The following is an 18576-nucleotide window of genomic DNA, read 5'->3' as shown; positions in this document are numbered from 1 at the left end:
AAGAGAATGTGTGGAAATGTATGATCCTGAGCTTGACTGCCAAGCCAGGAAAGAATATATTAAATGTTGTAAATGTCATTGTATAGAGAGATAAGACTGTAAGTTTGAAGAATTGTTTAGGTAAAATTAGAGGTTCCCAGTTTATTTTTTTCCAGACACATGCCCCTGCCTGACATAGCGCCCTCAAGAATTGTTTACGTAAATTTTTGTGCATAGCTAGGATCAGAGTAGTGGCCATGTGGGAAGTGCCCCCCCCCCCCCCAGTCGGGAAACAAAGAGGACAAAATTTATGTGATCCTTCACGCTTCGCGTGAGGATCACAAGGTGGGATTGTAGCCATGTAAAATGGCTGCGTTCCGATTAATCAGGTATCCACAGTTGCATTCAGGACTATTTGCAGCTAATCTACTCAGATATCCACAGTTAAATCGGCTATCCTCGGGAACAATTGCAACATATTAGCAATTGAATACCGGGCCAGACCTGTCGGCGCCTGCAGTGGCCGAAACAAAGACAGGTGAGCGACCACCCCCCGATCGAGGAATCGCCTCATCGTACAAGATTCTGGAATAGTTCCTACAGATTGGGGGGGTAGCTCCAATGTGACCCCACTATTTAAAAAGGGGGCATAGAGAAAAAATAGGGAATTATAGACCAGTAAGCCTGATGTCGGTAATGGGGAAAATCTAAAATCTATTCTCAAAGATTTTTAACAGAGTACTTAGAATACAGGGACATAATCGGATAGAATCAGTGTGGGTTTATGATGGGGAAATGAGCCAGACGGGATGTGGTTCGGCAGTACTACATGGCCCCAACCACGGAGAGCAAATAGAGCACATGGAATTTGATCTGCTCTCTACGAGGATGGCAGTCCACCAGCTCTGCCTGGCACAATGGGCCATTTACGAACATGGAGACAAGGCCAGCCGCATGCTGGTGCATCAGCTAAGAAAGTAAGCAGCCGCAAAAGAGATAGCGCCAGTTAGGGACAGAAATGGTGGGATGCGGGTGGCATGTGGCGCAGTGGTTAGCACTGGGACTACGGTGCTGAGGACCCGAGTTCGAATCCCGGCCCTGGGTCACTGTCCATGTGGAGTTTGCACATACTTCCCGTGTCTGCGTGGGTTTCATCCCCACAACCCAAAGATGTGCAGGTGAGGTGGATTGGCCATGCTAAATTGCCCCTTAATTAGAAAAAAAAAATAATTGGGTACTCTAAATTAATAAAAAGAGAAAAAAGAAGAAATGGTGGGGTGGTGGCAAACTCAAACGAGGTTGACGAAATATTTGCAAACTTATACGAAGGTCTGTACACCTCCGAACACTAGAAGAGAGATTCGGAGATGAAGCAGCTCCTAGCCAGACTGGATATGCCAGTGGTGGAGGAAGTCAGGAAACAAGGGCTGGAAGCACCACTAGACCTGGGCGAAATAATGGAATGCATTCATTCCATTCAGTTCGGGAAAGTGCCAGGACCGGATGGGTTCCCGGTAGACTTCTACAAAAGATTTACAATAGCACTGGCCCCGCGCTTGTTGGAGGTGTTCAAGGACTCAATGTCGATGGGGGCTCTGCCGCCCATGCTAGCCCAAGCCTCGATCTCACTGATCCTCGAAAAGGACAAAGACCCGAAAGAGTGTGGATCATACAGACCCATCTCTCTCTTAAACACTGATGCAAAAGTCCTGGTGAAATCTCTGGCAAGGCGCCTGGGCAGCTGCCTGCCAGAAGTGATTGCAGAAGAGAAGACCGGATTTGTTAAGAGCAGACAACGAACAGCGAAAATCAGAAGCCTGCTGAATATGACCCCATCCAGGGAGAGGACACCAGAGGTGATCGTCTCCCTAGACACGGAGAAAGCCGTAGTAGAATGGGTAGAATGCCTCATGGATGTGCTTGAATGGTTTGGATTTGGTGTAGGTTCACCGCATGGGTGTTAGACGTTTTAGTTGCTGTGATATGAAGAGTCTAAAGTTCTGTTCCTTTTTCACAAGCACACATTTATTTCATTCCTTTGCACAAAACTCTAACTATACATCACCTGACAGAGCCACCTGAAGCCTCTTTACATATCAGTGTCAATTAATGGATACTTAACATAAATGAGACAACTAATTGCAATGTCTCTTAACCCATTACTTAACAGTCTTCCCTTCCTTGGAGAAAAAAATAATTAGGTGAAAACAAAATTTCAAGAAACTCAAAATCACACACATGATTTCCCCCCTTTTCTTTTGTTTGGACGAGAAAGAAAAAAACAGTCACAGAAACAGAATTTGTGTTAGGCATGTTTAAATGGCATGGTGTCCTCGTACACCTGGCATGGTGAACATGCAGGTTTAGCAGGCAGTAAAGAAGGCAAATGGAATGTTGGCCTTCAGAGCGAGAGTATTCAAGCACAGGAGCAGGGGTGTCTTGCTACAATTACACAGGGCTTTGGTGAGGCCACACCTGGATTATTGTGTGCAGTTTTGGCCTCCTTATCTGAGGAACGATGTTCTTGCTCTAGAGGGAGTGTAGCAAAGGTTTACCAGGATGGATGTATGAGGAGAGATTGAGTCAGTTAGGATTGTATTTGCTGGTGTTCAGCAAGAATGAGGGAGGATCTCATAGAATCCTCTGAAATTCGAACAGGACTAGACAGGGTAGATGCAGAATATTCCCGGTGGTGGGGGTGTCCAGAACCAGGGGTCACAGTCTGAGGATACAGGGTAGACCATTTAGGAAAGAGATGAGGACAAATTTCTTCACACAGTGTATGGTGAGTCTGTGGAATTCATTCTCACAGAAATGTAGTTTAGTCCATAATATTGTACATTTAGAAGAAGCAGTTAGATATAGCACTTCGGGCAAAGGGGAATTAAAGGATTGATCAAAGCTATTGAGTTGGATGATCAGCCCTGATCATCTTAAATGGTGGAGCTGGCTCAAAGAGCTAAATGGCCTCCTCCCACACCATTATAGAACCTCAGAATGATGTTTCTATAGATCAGTAATGCTGAATGCAAATGTAAGCATAAGTAGTGTCCACTGCTACCTGGCTAAGGTACTTGAGCTGGAGCAGTTTAAATCCAGAAATGAACTGGTGAGTACATAAAATTGCAAAAGTCTTGCAAGTAATTTAAAAAGGCAAATTTTCATCTTTAACTCATGTATTCTCTGTTGATATATTCAAAAAAAAACCTTAATTATGTTCTGAATGTTACTATACTGCTTTATTGCTGCTATTGTCACTTTGGAAAATAGTTTAAAAACTGCTGTTTAGTGTATCAAACTGTGAAACAGCAATGATATTAATCTTCTGCCGAGTTTGAAAACTGGACATTGGATATGACCAGATAGTGAAAGTGTTCTCAGGAGGTTCACTGTTCCTACATGACTTTGGGTGGGTTTTCTGGAAATTGTGTACACAGATAAGGACAGATTGTACCTGGGCAGGACTTTGCCTATTATGCTATCAGATTGAGAGTTTCTCTGGGGTATTGGGCGATCTGGGGGAGGGATCGATTGTTAACGAACATATCTTCCTTCTAGCATCACATTGAGCTTCTAGCCCTATTTCCTCTATCATTTTCTGTTCATGATATTTCAGTAATATATGGATCTGGATCAACAAATATCTTTGAACATCTATTGTTTCTAGCTTTGCATCATTCATAAAGCATTCTTTTCAACTTTGGTTTTAAAACTGACCTAACATTTCAGTGCTAATAATGTTATTGGAACTGCAGGCCACTTCACCAAATTGTCCTTCAGGGAAGAAAACATTTACACTGCATTCTTACTGATCTACCAATAGTTATGCTCTGTTGTTTCATTTTGCTTTGAGCTTCCTATAAGGAATGTTTAGGAAAGTACCATTTGTTTCCATTAGTCATGATCTTTGATCAAAAACTAATGAATTAAACGGTTATACTTTGAGTAGTACAATGTGTACACTGTGAAACCCTGTCCACATCTGGCAGGATCTTGATGCACTGTGAAGCTCAGTACACACCTGACAGGATCCTGATACACTATGAACAGGGTTTCACAGTGTATCGGGGTCCTGCCAGGTGTGCACAGGATTCCACAGTGTATCAGGATCCTGCTAGGTGTGTACAGGTTTTTACAGTGTATCAAGATGTAGTACTGAAAACAGGCTGAGAAAATACACAGAGGCCAGGAACTGAAACTGCCTCATGAAATGGTGGCTGGAATCGATACTGACTGCAAAAGCACTCAAGTCAAAGCAGAAACCTGTTCTTGCGATATGGACTTTGATTACCCACTCCAAGTCTATGAATATGTACAAACTTCCAGGCACAGGTGATCAACTTTGCAGCAGGATGAAGAACAGACACAAGAAGCCATCAGACTCCTTAATGAGCTGATGGCTGGCCGGACAAACTGAGTTTCAGCGGACAATAGGTCTTGATTGAACCACCATTGATAAACAGGAGAATCTCATTAACCAGTTGGGGTCTGGCTAGAACAATGAGCAGTGGTGGGCATATACATATGACTCAATCCAAGCTTCCCAGTATAAGAAAGCAGCATCAAGCAGATCTGGAGCGAAAACCTGGGAGTTGCACAGACACCATCATCGCAAGAAGAAAATATGAGTTTTTCGAAGAAGTCATTGTGAAATAACATTTTGAAGAAGTCAGTATGGAAACATGACTTTTAGAAAAAGTCAGTATGAAATTTGAGTTTTGAAGAGGTCAGTATGAACATTTGTGCTCTGGATAGTTTGGGATTATCCTGAGAAATTATGAGTTTTCGAAGTCAGTGAAATATGAGTTTTCGAAGAAGTCAGTACGGAAACATGAGTCTTAGAAAAAGTCCGTGTGGAAATTTGAGTTTTAAAAGAGGTCAATCTGAACATTTGTGCAATTGTTTGAACAGAAGAGTTTCAACTTACTCTATATATTTGTGAGAGAATTTACCTTTTCTTTGAGTTTGAATTACAGTTTTGAAGAAAGAAAATGAAGACAACTGTCCTAATCTGCTTCATTTATTTTCTTTGAAAATTCTAATTATTTTTCAGTTTGTTGAGATTGAATTAAAGTACAACGTTTTGAATACCTCTTGCTTGAATGGAGACCTCCATGTATGAATGAGGGTGTGTGTGTTTACTCAGGAATTTGTGAATTTCTTTGGTGTTTCTAGTTTTTTTTACATGTTATATTCTGCAAAACTGAGTTTTAAATCAATTGGAAGTTGTAAACTGGATTTTAATATTCTTTTAAATTGACAGATACATCAAAACCAAATAAACTCATTTGGCTCCAGGCCAAGTGTATCTTTGTGCTTTTGTTTAAATGCAGCCAATGATTCTAGAGGCAAGAATTCCAAGATTGCTCTGATACAACAGTGACAATGGGAACATTTTTCTTTTGTGTAAGTGGTTAACTCATTCAGAATTCACTGTTGCCCTATGAATTAAAATTTAAATTAAAGTTTCTGAAGCACTTACCTTCTGTACCAATTGCAATGTTTGATGATTTGACTTCTCCTAAAACTACCAGTCCGGGATATAATTGCTCTTGAGATCCAATTGATTAAATGGTAATTAAGTTAAAATAGTAACTAATATGAACAGATAATAAATAAATTCTAATTTTGACAAATAAAGGATAATAGGAGTTCATCGGTATGGTGGGTTGCTGAGCTGAGTTTCAAAACCCTTTCATTGTGTGAAAGGAGATAAATTAAACATTCTTCGTTTACAATGTCACCATTTGGAACTAGTATATTTTATAGAAGTAATATTCGTTTCTGTGTGTTATCAATGCTGAGTAAATGCTAACTCAGGTAGTGAGTACTTGAACATGTAAAATCCATTGTTTTAATCCTGGGTATTTAACGACAAATAGTTTAGAAATTAATGACCTTCTGTACAATGATAAGGGCTGTTATGTGATCATGAGTGAGCTGATATACAGGTGAGGAGATAATGTTAAATTTGGGGAGTGTCAATGAAGCTGCAGCAGATGGTGGGATTCTTCAATCTCAATCACCTGGGGTTAGGGAATGGGAGTCAAAACTTTAAAGGAAATAGCTTGGTTGGGACACTATTTGGAATTGGGGTTTAAAGTGGAAATACACCCTTAGTTTTGTTACTGTTCTCATTACCATATGTCAAGCTTTTACAATGATGTGTTAAAAGCTGAACAAATGGAAGTTTGATTAAATATGGCATCGGTAATGAGACATAGGAATAGGATTTTAAATATGTAAATATGTAACTGAATAACTTTGAATATTGTAAGGAAAGTCTGCATATCTGACTCACTCTGGGAATAGGGTTGCCCAAATTAATGTTTATACTTATGGGATCACAGAAGGAAACGTGGTACTGAAAACAAGCTGAGAAGATACATTGAGCACAGTAAGAAGTCTTACAACACCAGGTTAAAGTCCAACAGGTTTGTTTCAAATCACTAGCTTTCGGAGCACTGCTCCTTCCTCAGGTGAATGAAGAGGTAGGTTCCAGAAGCATCTATATAGACAAAGTCAAAGATGCAAGACAATGCTTTGAATGCGACCATTTGCAGGTAATTAAGTATTTACAGATCCAGAGAGAGGGGTAATCTTTAACTTTGTCTATATTTATGTTTCTGGAACCTACCTCTTCATTCACCTGAGGAAGGAGCAGTGCTCCGAAAGCTAGAGATTTGAAACAAATCTATTGGACTTTAACATGGTGTTGTAAGACTGGTGTTATAAGACTTCTTACTGTGCTCACCCCAGTCCAACGCCGGCATCTCCACATCAAAGATAGATTGAGGCCAGGAACAGAAACTGCTCCATGAAACTCTGGCTGGCATCAATACTGGCTGCAAAAGCACTCAAGTCAAAGCATAAGCCTGTTTTTGTGATATGGACTTTGATTACCCACTCCAAGACTATGAATATGTAACAAACTTCCAGACATAGGTGATCAACTTTGCAGTAGGACGAAGAACAGACAAAAGAAGCCATCAGACTCCATAATGAGCTGATGGCTGGTAAGGCAAAGAGAGTTTCAGCGGACTATGGGTCTTGATTGGACCACCATTGATAAACAGGGGTCTGGCTAGGACAATGACCCGTGGTGGGCGTATACATATGACTCAATCCAAGTTTCCCAGTATAATAAAGCAGCATCAAGCAGATCTGGAGCGAAAACCTGGGAGTTCCTCAGGCACAACCATCGCAAGAAGAAAGGGCCCTGGGGTTTGAACCCAGAGATCAACATTGAGTGATCGAAGCCTGCCAGCCTCCTTTACTCAGTGTGGGTAAAACCCAAAGCTCAGCTGTGAGTCTGAGTTATATTTTCTTCAGGAATAGAATTGTGAATCAAATTGCATTAAACTGTGAACCTGTTTTGTCCTTTGTTCATCTCGTAAATAAAGACACCTCAAAAGTTTGAGTAAGTAAACTGGTCGAACATATCTGAGGTTTTAAAGGTATAACAAGGATCCTGCCAGATGTGTATGAGTTTCACAGTGTATCGGGATCCAGCCAGGTGTGTACAAGATTTCACAGTGTATCAGATTACTGCCAGGCGTGTCCCGGTTTTAGCGTGTATCAGGATCCTGCCAGGTGTGTACAGGGTTTCACAGTGTATCAGGATCCTGCCAGGTGTGTATGGGGTTTGTCATGTGAGAGTCCCTTTAAAAAATGGATGTTTAAGCAATGTACCTTTAAGGAATGGTAATGATCATATTACTGAAGTGATGTCACGGGGGGGGGGAAGCTGAGCTCACTTCTGCTTTTGGTTTCAGTTTTGCTGAGAGCAGCTTCAAAGTGCCTGGCTGTTTTGCTGTGAGCTGATTAAACGGAGAAATCCAGTTTGAGACAGCAGCTTGAGAAGTACAGGTTTGCTGTGAGTTGCTTGAAGGAGAAAGCCAGTTGGAAGAGAGTTTGGGAGTGTCTGTGTTTCGCAGTGAGCTGGATCTCTGCAATGAAAGACTGTCTCTGGATCATTTGGGTAATTTAAACTCATAATAGTAAAGCCGTTAACCTGATGTGATTCTGTTTAAGGGTGTTAAGTCTCTTGGAAGTTTGAAGGAACATTTTGAGGAATTATATACTGTTGTAATATTTTCAGAGTTATCTTTGAAGTAAGGGGTGTTAAGAGATCCAATGTCTATTTAAGATGTTAAGTTGAGTTCTTGGAATAAATATTGTTTTGTGTTTAAAAACCCACATGTCCATAATTGTAATCCCACACCTAGGGAACAAGCCGGGTGCTCGGAAAAGCAACAAATCCATTAAAGGGTGAGGTTGGTTGAACTCCATGAGACATTTTGGGGTTCTGAAAATGCCTCGCCCATAACAGGTTCCACAGTGTATCAGGATCCAGCTAGGTGTGTATGGGGTTTCACAGTATATCAGATTACTGTCAGGCGTGTCCAGGTTTCAGCGTGTATCAGGATCCTGCCAGATATGTACAGGGTTTCGCAATGCTGGGTATTGTTTTGCACTTCACAAATCATAGCAATCTGCATATTTACACACAACATTAAAAACCGTATGAATTGTAACTTAATGCAAAGGTGTTGAGGATTGATGACCAATTCAAACCACATTCAACCCTGTTTGCTCAGATACTAAAGTTTTGACAATCTTTAAACAAGCTGCTAAAGCTAATCAGGGCTGGATTCATCATCCGCCAGCCAAGTTTTCCTTGGCGGCGCGCCCTCGCCGGTAGGGGATTCTCCATTCCAGCCATCTGCCAATGGGATTTCCTCACGCCACCTCACACTGCTGGGAAGCCCGTGGATATGCTGCCGGTGCAACAGAAAATCCCACCAGTGGAGAATCCAATTTTCCCACAAGTGGAATAAATAGTTTGTAATTGCTGATTCGGGGCAGCACGGTGGCACAGAGGTTAGTTAGCACTGCTGCCTCACGGCGCTGAGGACCCGGGTTTGAATCCCGACCCTGGGTCACTGTCCATGTGGAGTTTGCACATTCTCCCTGTGTCTGCGTGGGTTTCACCTCCACAACCCAAAGATGTGCAGGTTAGGTGGATTGGCGACGCTAAATTGCCCCTTAATTGGAAAAAAATAATTGGGTACTCTAAATTTATATTTAAAAAAAGAAGAAATTGCTGATTCATCATTTACCTTTCAGGTGAGTGGGTATTTCAGATGCATCTCTGTTCATGTTCATATAAACAAATGGAGTAGAACCTGTTTAAATCAATACAGATTTGATTAAATCAGATCTTTGTAAAACTACAGTAACATTTGCAGTGTTTGAATCTGAAACTGAATTTAGTGTATTTTACCGTACCAAGCTCCTGTATTTCTTTCAGTATTTTGTCCAATTTTGGGACCGCGTGGCGCATTTTCACAAAGGATTCCCACATCACCCTTCGGGCTTGAGATCCTTTCTCCATTACCAGATGCAGGAGAAGTTTGGAACTGTCTGCCCGGTGTCCTTTCTCCACGAGCTCAGTGACTTTCTGTAATGAAAACATTAAGGAGCAAAGTGAAAGATAAACACAAACAACGAGAAGGAAACAATCTGCTCAGTGACAAAAGCAGTCATTGCATCGGGCCCTGAGCACGGTGAACATGGGTGAATATTTTGCAACTATCATGAATGGTAAATAAATCTGATGACATTAAATCAAATCAGTAACATTTGAGGATCGATCCCAACTCTGGGTCACTGTCCGTGTGGAGTTTGCACATTCTCCCTGTGTTTGCGTGGGTTTTGCCCCCACAACCCAAAGATGTGCAGGGTAGGTGGATTGGCTGTGCTAAATTGCCCCTTAATTGGGAAAAAAATGAATTGGGTACTCTAAATTTATTTTAAAAAAGAAAAGTGCTTGGAGAGCGAGGAATTACGGAGGATCTGCAGCCATTGTAGTGGGATCAGTTTTCCCTTTCTTTCAGTGTCCATCATGACATTAGATTGCTGATTTAAATATGACCCACTTGTTTCTCACATTTTCTTCCTGCTCTTACACTGATGCACTCAGAAATAAAACACTGATGCACAGAAATAAAACAGTCGCAAATCAGAACCCAGGTGGCAGTGAACAGAGAAAAGCAGCGAGCAAATTATCAGAGAAATTTCCATCAACTAATCAACGCAATTGCTGTTAACTGATTGGTCACAACAATCTCACAGTAATAGCATTGATAGAAATCCAACTAAATCAGTTGCTGTTCCCTCTATAATTGAAACTTCCATTTGTTTGTAGAGCTGCTGTTAGTGCGAATGAGGGACACATACCGAGGGCCAGAATTTCACACTGATTGGAAAATGGGGAAGCACATGAAATCAGAAGAGAAGATGTCAGGCACGAATATCAACATCCTGGTACAGTCGCGCAACATTTCAGTCAGCAGGTACGCATGCATGCCGAAATTCAAGCAGGCAATTTAGCCGATTAAACAGGCTATTTGAATGCAGTTTGATGTGGCCGTCTACTTTTATGGTTTTCGGGCAGACCAATTGGCCAGGAAGCCATTACATTCTAACTGAACCCCGATGCAGGGCGGGATGAACTGTCTGGGCTCAAATAAAATTAAAGAGGTGCCTGGGGGTTGCGGCTGCGGCTTGAATGTGCTGCCCAAACCCTTGTTGCAGTCTTTGTCCATTGCAATTTATTTTTTGTAAGTCTGAGACAGCTCCACAGCGGCTGTCCCCTGAGGAAGCACACGAGAAGTGCAAGACCGCATCCTCCCTTTTCCTTATGCTCGCAGTCGTCCCGCCCCCTCCTGCAGTGTTCAGCCTTTTCATAGAATCATAGAACCTGCGACATGTAGACAGGCCCTTCGGCCCAAACTGGTTCATGCCAACCAAAACGCCCAACTAAGCTAACCCTAAGCTAAACCGTTCCTGTGTGCGTTTCACACTAGCCGCTCGTTAATTGGCCGGTGAGCATGAAATTGCTTTCTAGGGCTGATTGTGGCTGAAAGCGCAGTTTCTGAGCACACAGTGTGAAAAATTAATGGCCAGAAGTGGGGCCGGTGTAGTCAGGATTTTCATCACTAGCTTACAGATAGAACAATACTCTTTCCTCAGATTAGTGAATTATTACTGGAAATTCAGCCCGAACCTGGCAACCCTCCTTAGTCCCCTCTACCTCTTGCTAAAGAAGGGTCAACCGTGGGACTGGACACCGTCACAACAACAGACATTCATGGCAGCTGTCAAACGTTGACCCCGCCAAGCCACTGCTGCTGACATGTGACGTGTCCCCTTATGAGGTGGGCACGATTCTTGCCCAATGCATGGCAGAACGACCAATTGCAATTCGCATGCTCGCCGAAGCTGAGCGCAATTATGTGCAAATCGAAAAGGAAGGGTTTTTGGAGTCCATAAGTAGTAGTCTTTGGAGTCCATAAGTTTCATCAATAATTTACGGACACACTTTCATGGTCTACACTGACCATAAACCGTTATTGGGCCTGTTCAAAGAAGAACAAGCTTCTCCTTATCGCCAGGATCCAGCATGGGCCCTGCTGCTGGGGGCCTCTAAGTGCAGCTTGTAACACAGCCCGTGTGAAGATCTCACACATGGATGCCTTAAACCACCTCCCCCTCCCCATTGGACAGCACGGTGGCGCAGTGGGTTAGCCCTGTTGTCTCACGGCGCCGAGGTCCCAGGTTCGATCCTGGCTCTGGGTCACCCTCCGTGTGGAGTTTGCACATTCTCCCTGTGTTTGCATGGGTTTCGCCCCACAAGCCAAAGATGTACAGAGCAGGTGGATTGGCCACACTAAATTTCCCCTTCATTGGAAAAAATGAATTGGGTACTCTAAATTTATTAGGGCAGCATGGTAGCATTGTGGATAGCTCAATTGCTTCACAGCTCCAGGGTCCCAGGTTCGATTCCGGCTTGGGTCACTGTCTGTGCGGAGTCTGCACATCCTCCCCGTGTGTGCGTGGGTTTTCTCCGGGTGCTCCGGTTTCCTCCCACAGTCCAAAGATGTGCAGGTTAGGTGGATTGGCCATGATACATTGCCCTTAGTTGAGGGTGGGGTTACTGGGTTATGGGGATAGGGTGGAGGTGTGGGCCTCGGGTCGGGTGCTCTTTCCAAGAGCCGGTGCAGACCCGATGGGCCGAATGGCCTCCTTCTGCACTGTAAATCCTATGAAATCTCCTTACGTGTGTTCATTCGATTTCGAAATGTCAACGCGTATATCTTTTCTCTGTCAATGACTGAATTTGGAGAACGCAGCACCTCAAAATAATTCAGCTTCTCAAACAAATCGAGTCCCTTAGTCTTCTACAGACATTAGAAAAAATTCAACCTCTCAGTCTTATATAGACTCTGGGGTTCATCTCGGGCAGCACGGTAGCATTGTGGATAGCACACTTGCTTCACAGCTCCAGGGTCCCAGGTTCGTTTCCGGCTTGGGTCACTGTCTGTGCGGAGTCTGCACATCCTCCCAGTGTGTGCGTGGGTTACCTCCGGGTGCTCCGGTTTCCTCCCACAGTCCAATGATGTGCAGGTTTGGTGGATTGGCCATGATAAATTGCCCTTAGTGTCCAAAATTGCCCTTAGTGGTGGGTGGGGTTACTGGCTTATGGGGATAGGGTGGAGGTGTTGACCTTGGGTAGGGTGTTCTTTCCAAGATCCGGTGCAGACTCGATGGGCTGAATGGCCTCCTTCTGCACTGTAAATTCTATGATAAAGCTGCCGACACCCCCGTTCTGCGGAGGTGGTGATGGCTGCCCTCCACCTTATGGGCTCACTGCTGGTAACCCGAATAAAGGGTTGACCCAGATGGACCCACAGTTGTCCCGGGATCGCCACGTGGTGCTGTACGGCGCCCAGCATAAGGGCATTACTTGATGATTTTAGGGCCAACACCTGCGAACTTCCAGAGCTCAGCATGGAGAATGGTGTCCTTTGGGGGACCAGGGTGGTCGTCACGGAACACGGATGAGCTACCTTACTACAGGGCCTCCATTAAGGACACCGGGGGATAAAGATGCTTCCCCGCAGTTACGTCTGGTGCCAGGCATCAACATGGATATAGAGCAGCTGGTCCAATGTTCCGAGCCATGCCCAGAATCACCTGAAAGCTCCACCAGTGGTGCCGTTGCATGCTTGGTAATGGCCGCGCTGACCATGGTCATGCCTTCACGTACACTTTGCCGGTCTTTTCAGGGGTCGATGTTCCTGATCATTGTAAATGCGCACTCAAAGTGGCTCGACGTCTAAAGGATGCAGAGAATGACCACATGGGCAGCTGTGGATCACTTGCACTAAACCTTTAGCACACATGGTATCCCGTAAGTACTGGTCTCCAATCACGGACACGCTTTCACTGGTGCAGAATTTGTGATATTCATGGCGTTAATGGGAACTGCCATGTGCCCCTTATCATCCGGCCTCAAACGGACTGGACTGGACGAACAAGCGGTCCAAACATTTAAGAGGGGAATGAAGGAGCTGACCAACAGAACCTGGGAAACCAGATTGGCCCATTTTCTGCTTAGTTACAGGACGACACCGCATGCGACCACAGGGGTGGTACCAGCTGAATTGCTCATGGGTCGACGCCTCCGGGCGCTGTTAAGCTTGATCATTCTTGAGATTGGGAAGAAGGTCCAGCAGGGTCTAGAGTGGTCCAAAGACAATGTGGGATGTCGGAGGACGCTCCACAGTTTCACTCCTGGGGACGCCATCTACATCCAGAATTTTGGCGATGGAGCTACGTGGATCCTGTGCATCGGGCTACCCCAAAGAGAGCTGGAATTTTATTCGGCAGTGGGTTGGGAATTTGGCCGCCAAGAACTGCCAGCCCACCACTGATGCACAGATTCCACGGATCCCCCAGCCACAACCTCTGCCACAACCGGCATCTCCTCTGACCATCGGCAGCCAGGAGGACGAGATACCCGATGTCGCTTTCTCAGATCTTGACTCAGACTCCGACATGGACGTCCAACCGCAGGAAAATACAGGTCTGCGGCCATCAACAAAAACCCGATACCAGCACCTGCTCTTCCTCCAACACCAGCCCCATCGATATAGCCTCGATGCTCAACAGGGAAGCAGAGCTCACTGATCAGGTATATGCCTCCTGAGCCAACCCCTTCAACGCCGGAATGCTGACACCAGGCAAAGTGGACAAAGGGTCCTCCAGATCGGCTAGAGGACATTGACATGGACATTTCTTCGGACTTGGGTTGGGGGCGTGGGGTTAGGTGTTATGGCCCCCTGGGAAGTAGGGGAGTGTGTGGCATCCAGTTCCCATTAACTCATAACGAGTATTAACTCCCCTGGTACTTGGTGATGGAGTTCTCCTTTAACAGGGAAGACTCCACAGTACAAAAACCTCGGCTTGGGTGCAGGTAGGGGTGTAGGAGTTTCGTAATGTATCTTAATAACTCTCTTTCTTTGTATCCTGTCGTGCATCCTATATGTGTTTCTCGCCCGTCGGATTCTACACTACCCAAACAAAAAATGGCCCAAATGGGTAGAATTTTGTAAAAACCTAATGTCGGATCTGGGACCAAGTGCCTAAAGCAATCGACAGATGGGTCTCTGAGCTGCGTAAGGCAATTGCAATCACTAGTTGTATGGAGTAGCTCCACGGGAAAGAGATAGAGTTTTAAATCAGCCTCAAACTGAAGAGACGATCCTTTAAAACTGAGATGAGGATGAGTTTCTTCAGCCAGAGTTTGATGAATCTGTGGAACTCTTTGCCGCAGAAGGCTGTGGAGGCCAAATTCATCACTCAGAGCAAAATTACATCCAAATGGGGAGGAAGGACTAAGGGGAGGGAGAACCTAGCATGGATAACCAAGGAAGTTAAGAGTATTAAGTTGAAAGCAGAAACTTAGAAACTGGCAAAGGTTAATGGTAGGCCAGAAGAGTGGGATACATTCAGAATACACCAAAGTTGGACAAAGAAATATAATCAGGAAGGAGAAAATAAAATATAAGGGCAAGCTAGTGAGAAACATAAAAAACAACAATGAGGGTTTTTAAAAGTACATTAAAAAGAGAGAAGTAAAAGCAAGCACTGGCCCATTGGAGAACGAAACTGGTGAATTAATTATGGGGAACAAGGAAATGCAGAGGAGTGAAATAGATATTTTGCTTCAGTCTTTACGATAGAGGGTACGACAAGCACCCCAGAAATAGTAAAAATATACGGTCAACTTCAGAGAATTTATTTCATGCAAACTAATTGGGTTAAAGGCTGATGGATTCCCCTGGACCTGATTGTTTGCACCTCAGGATTTTTAAGGAAGTAGCTACAGTGATTGTGGATACATTGGTAGTTATTTTCCATAAGTCCATGGATTCTGGAACTGTGCAAAGGATTAGAAAAGTGCCAATCTGGTACACTTGTTCAAAAAAGGAGGGAAGCAAAATACAGGAAGCTGCAGGCCAGTTGGTTTACCTTCAATTATTGGAAAAATATCAGAATCAATTATTAAGGAGAGAATAGCAATGCATTTGGAAAGCCATAGGGGGAAATTCACTGTTTCAGCAGCTAAATGCCGGTGCGAACGGAAAACATGTGGGTTGTTCACGACAGGAAAATCAGCACGAACCCGTCACCGGTTCCGGTACAGATGAGGGTCTAGCACCAGCGCCACGTAAAGCACCTACGGAAAACGGATGGAGAATGGCCAGATCCCAGGCCACGCATACACAGGGTTGATAGCCTGCACCGGTCGCGCAGAAAAACATGGCTCCGGCAGTGCCCAAACCCTAACCTGACCACTCCGACTCCACAGCCCACCGCCTGGCTACCCCGGACCAGTCCCCCCAGACCTTGCAGAAGCCCTCTGGCCAGTGGCACACTGGGTTCCAGATTTGTGGGGCCACATGTGGCCCGCGCAGTCGGGAACCCAGCCCATCGGAGGCGGAGCATCGCGGGTGGGCCGGCCGATGACACAAACGGCCTTGCGACTGCGCACTGCGTGTGTCCTGCGATGCCGGTTTGGTGGGGCGGAGCATCGCAAACCGGTGCCTGCCCCGATTTTGGTGTCGAAATCCATTCTCCACTCGATCGCTGATCCTGATTTTGGCATCGGGCTATGGAGAATCGAACCCATAATCTGATCAACTAGAGTCAGCATGGTTTCATGAAGGGGAAATCATGTCCCACAAATTTACTCAAGGTCTTTGAGGAGGCATCATTCAGAGTAGATAGAAGATATTTGGATTTTCAAAAGACATTTGATAAGGTGCCACATGAAAGTCAACTATGCAAGACAGGAGCTCATGATTTGGAAGTAATATTCTGTCATGGATAGACTATTGGCTAACTAATAGGAAGCAGTGTGTAGCAATAAGGGGGTCCTTCTCAGGTTGTGAAGAAGTAACCAGTAGAAAGCACAGGGATTAATGCTGGGAGTGCAGCTCCTCACAATATGTAATAAGGATTTAGAGGAAGGAACAGTGAACTGTGGCCACGTTTGTGGATGATGCAAAGGTGGGAGAGAAGGCAGGTTGTAAGGAGAATATAAATAATCAGAGAGATATTGACAATTTTATTTCAATCCTGAATGTTGATCCCGCCCCGAATCGAGGTTGCAGCTAAAATGTAAAGGCCTCCAAGCCAATCGGCCCAGCTGCCAAACGTAGCAGCAGATAAGTTATGTAAAGTTGTTTAATTTGTGCCTTAATGGGACAAATTGGCAGCTACATTTTAGACGGGTGAGCTTTTGACTCCCACATGCACCTGATGACCAAAATATTGCATGAGTGCGCGATGACATCAGGACGTGCACCCAACATCTTTTACCTCAATTTCACGTGTTTCTGAGACAGGCATTGCACTCGCATGATCAACATAAAATTATGGCCACAGTAAACACTGATGTCACGTACTCCTTAAGTGGGGGGTGGGGGAGAATCTTCTGCTCCTGACGATGGCGAACCCCTTTGTGGGTCCCCAGCGGCAGGACAGACAAGCCATACAAATCGCCATTGATTTCAGCGGGACTGGAAGACGCCATTGGCACCTCCGCCTTGGTGGACTGGAGAATTGCAGCCCTCTTCTCCAAGTACCATTTTTCCTTTATTTGATATTGAACTTTGTACCTGCTTTCTTGGTTATATCACATCACTTTCAGCAATATCCTTGAAATGAACTAACCTTTTTCTTGTTTAAAAGTCAAAGCTTGTCTGTTTTTTTGAAAAAAATTAACCACTCATAAATTAAAAGGGGGTGACACATAAACACACGTTCAAATTCTTCGCTAACAGACCACTTTAAGGGAATGCCTTTCAATTGGTCATGATACAACGATTAGTCAAAGGTTTCTATATTTCATTGCAGCTCTGACTGCCAGGTGGTTAAAAAGCAATTCAGACAGGCATTTTGTTTCTACATTTCGCAATTCATTTGTTGCTATGTCAGTTTTGTGATATAAAAATAATCTACAGTCACTCTGTGTCCCTCTCACTTACCCGATGTTCATGCCCATTGAAAATCCTCTCGTATGTTAACAAAGAGCTGGCTCCATCCACCCCTTCTTCAATTGCCTGTTCCAGTCTGTTCTGGTAGAATTTAGTCAACTGGAACAGATCGTAATCCTCATACTTTTTCAATAACTCAGTGATTGTGGAGTTTGGATCTGTGAACACAAATGAAGATTTAAAACATCATTGACTTTCGACCAAGGCAGCTATAATTTCTCTGATATTGAACCATGTACAACCACATGCGCAGTATTCCAACAACATGGGTAGTCACTCCTTAAATAATGGCCAAATTTGTCAACGACTATTTCACTTAAGCTCATCATTCCAGCCTCTCCTGATCATCCCCTGCATCTCCAAATGTTCACTAATTAGAATTTAACATACAGATACCAAGAATTTGGTTACATGAAATGATATCTCAACAACTTTAAAACAAGCCAAGAAAATGTCCTTGCCCTCACTATTCCTTAAGTGTACACATGTAGATTCTAGCTTAATATAACATTCGAGAATATACTTGTGTTTTTGAATACTTTACAATACTGGAATACACAAATACATGTTTTTGCTCTCCTCCAAATGTTATAAGTCAGTTTCCTCATACACCTCTGGAAATCTAAGCCTTGCAGCAACCTCTGCATCCCCCTACAGCACAACCCAGAGCTGTAGGGAGCAGCATTGGATTCCCTCAAGCCTTCCATATTATTGATAAACCACCCCTCACTTAAATGACAACGGCAGAAGGATTACAGGTTTCCTCTCCAAGCTATACTCCTTCACATCGTCAAAATATAGCACATGCCTTCATCATCACAGGGTCAAAAATCATAAAACTTCTTACCTGACAATTTCAGCTCCAAATGTTTTATTCTGCACTTTCAGATATGCTTATTTCTCACTCCCCGGTTGATACCCTCCTCTCTGCCAATTTATTTTTCTTATAAAATCTTTGGAGAAATCTGATCATGGCTATCCCTTCCCTTCCCCATGAACTCACTAATGTCCAAAGAAAGTGAGCCCTTCCCTCCTGCTCCAGCCTTGCAGTAACACATAGACCTGTGTCATATCTTCCACTTCAAGCAGCTCATCTATCACCACCTCAAAAGTTTGTTTACTAGTTGTAAGGATCCACATGTTAATCCCTGTTTGCCCCTTGTTTATTCCCTTTATTTTCTTTTGT

The 18576-nt window shown here is 44.0% G+C and overlaps 1 protein-coding gene across 1 annotated transcript in view; it reads right to left on the bottom strand.

Moving 5' to 3' along the window:
• The window catches only part of LOC140410290 (NACHT, LRR and PYD domains-containing protein 3-like), a 71925-nt gene that overhangs the window by 50833 nt on the left and 2516 nt on the right, over window positions 1–18576 (bottom strand). Inside the window, exons 2-4 of the mRNA XM_072498269.1 lie at window positions 17382–17548; window positions 9271–9442; window positions 9102–9167 (exon numbers count right to left, since the gene is read on the bottom strand). Coding sequence (XP_072354370.1) covers window positions 9102–9167; window positions 9271–9442; window positions 17382–17548 — 405 coding nt within the window. The remainder of the gene's footprint in view (window positions 1–9101; window positions 9168–9270; window positions 9443–17381; window positions 17549–18576) is intronic.

Source organism: Scyliorhinus torazame, chromosome 4, assembly GCF_047496885.1.
Source record: "Scyliorhinus torazame isolate Kashiwa2021f chromosome 4, sScyTor2.1, whole genome shotgun sequence".
NCBI classification, from domain to species: domain Eukaryota; kingdom Metazoa; phylum Chordata; class Chondrichthyes; order Carcharhiniformes; family Scyliorhinidae; genus Scyliorhinus; species Scyliorhinus torazame.
The sequence above is the reverse complement of the archived record's forward strand: the minus strand, read 5'-3'. Positions and strand labels throughout refer to the sequence as shown.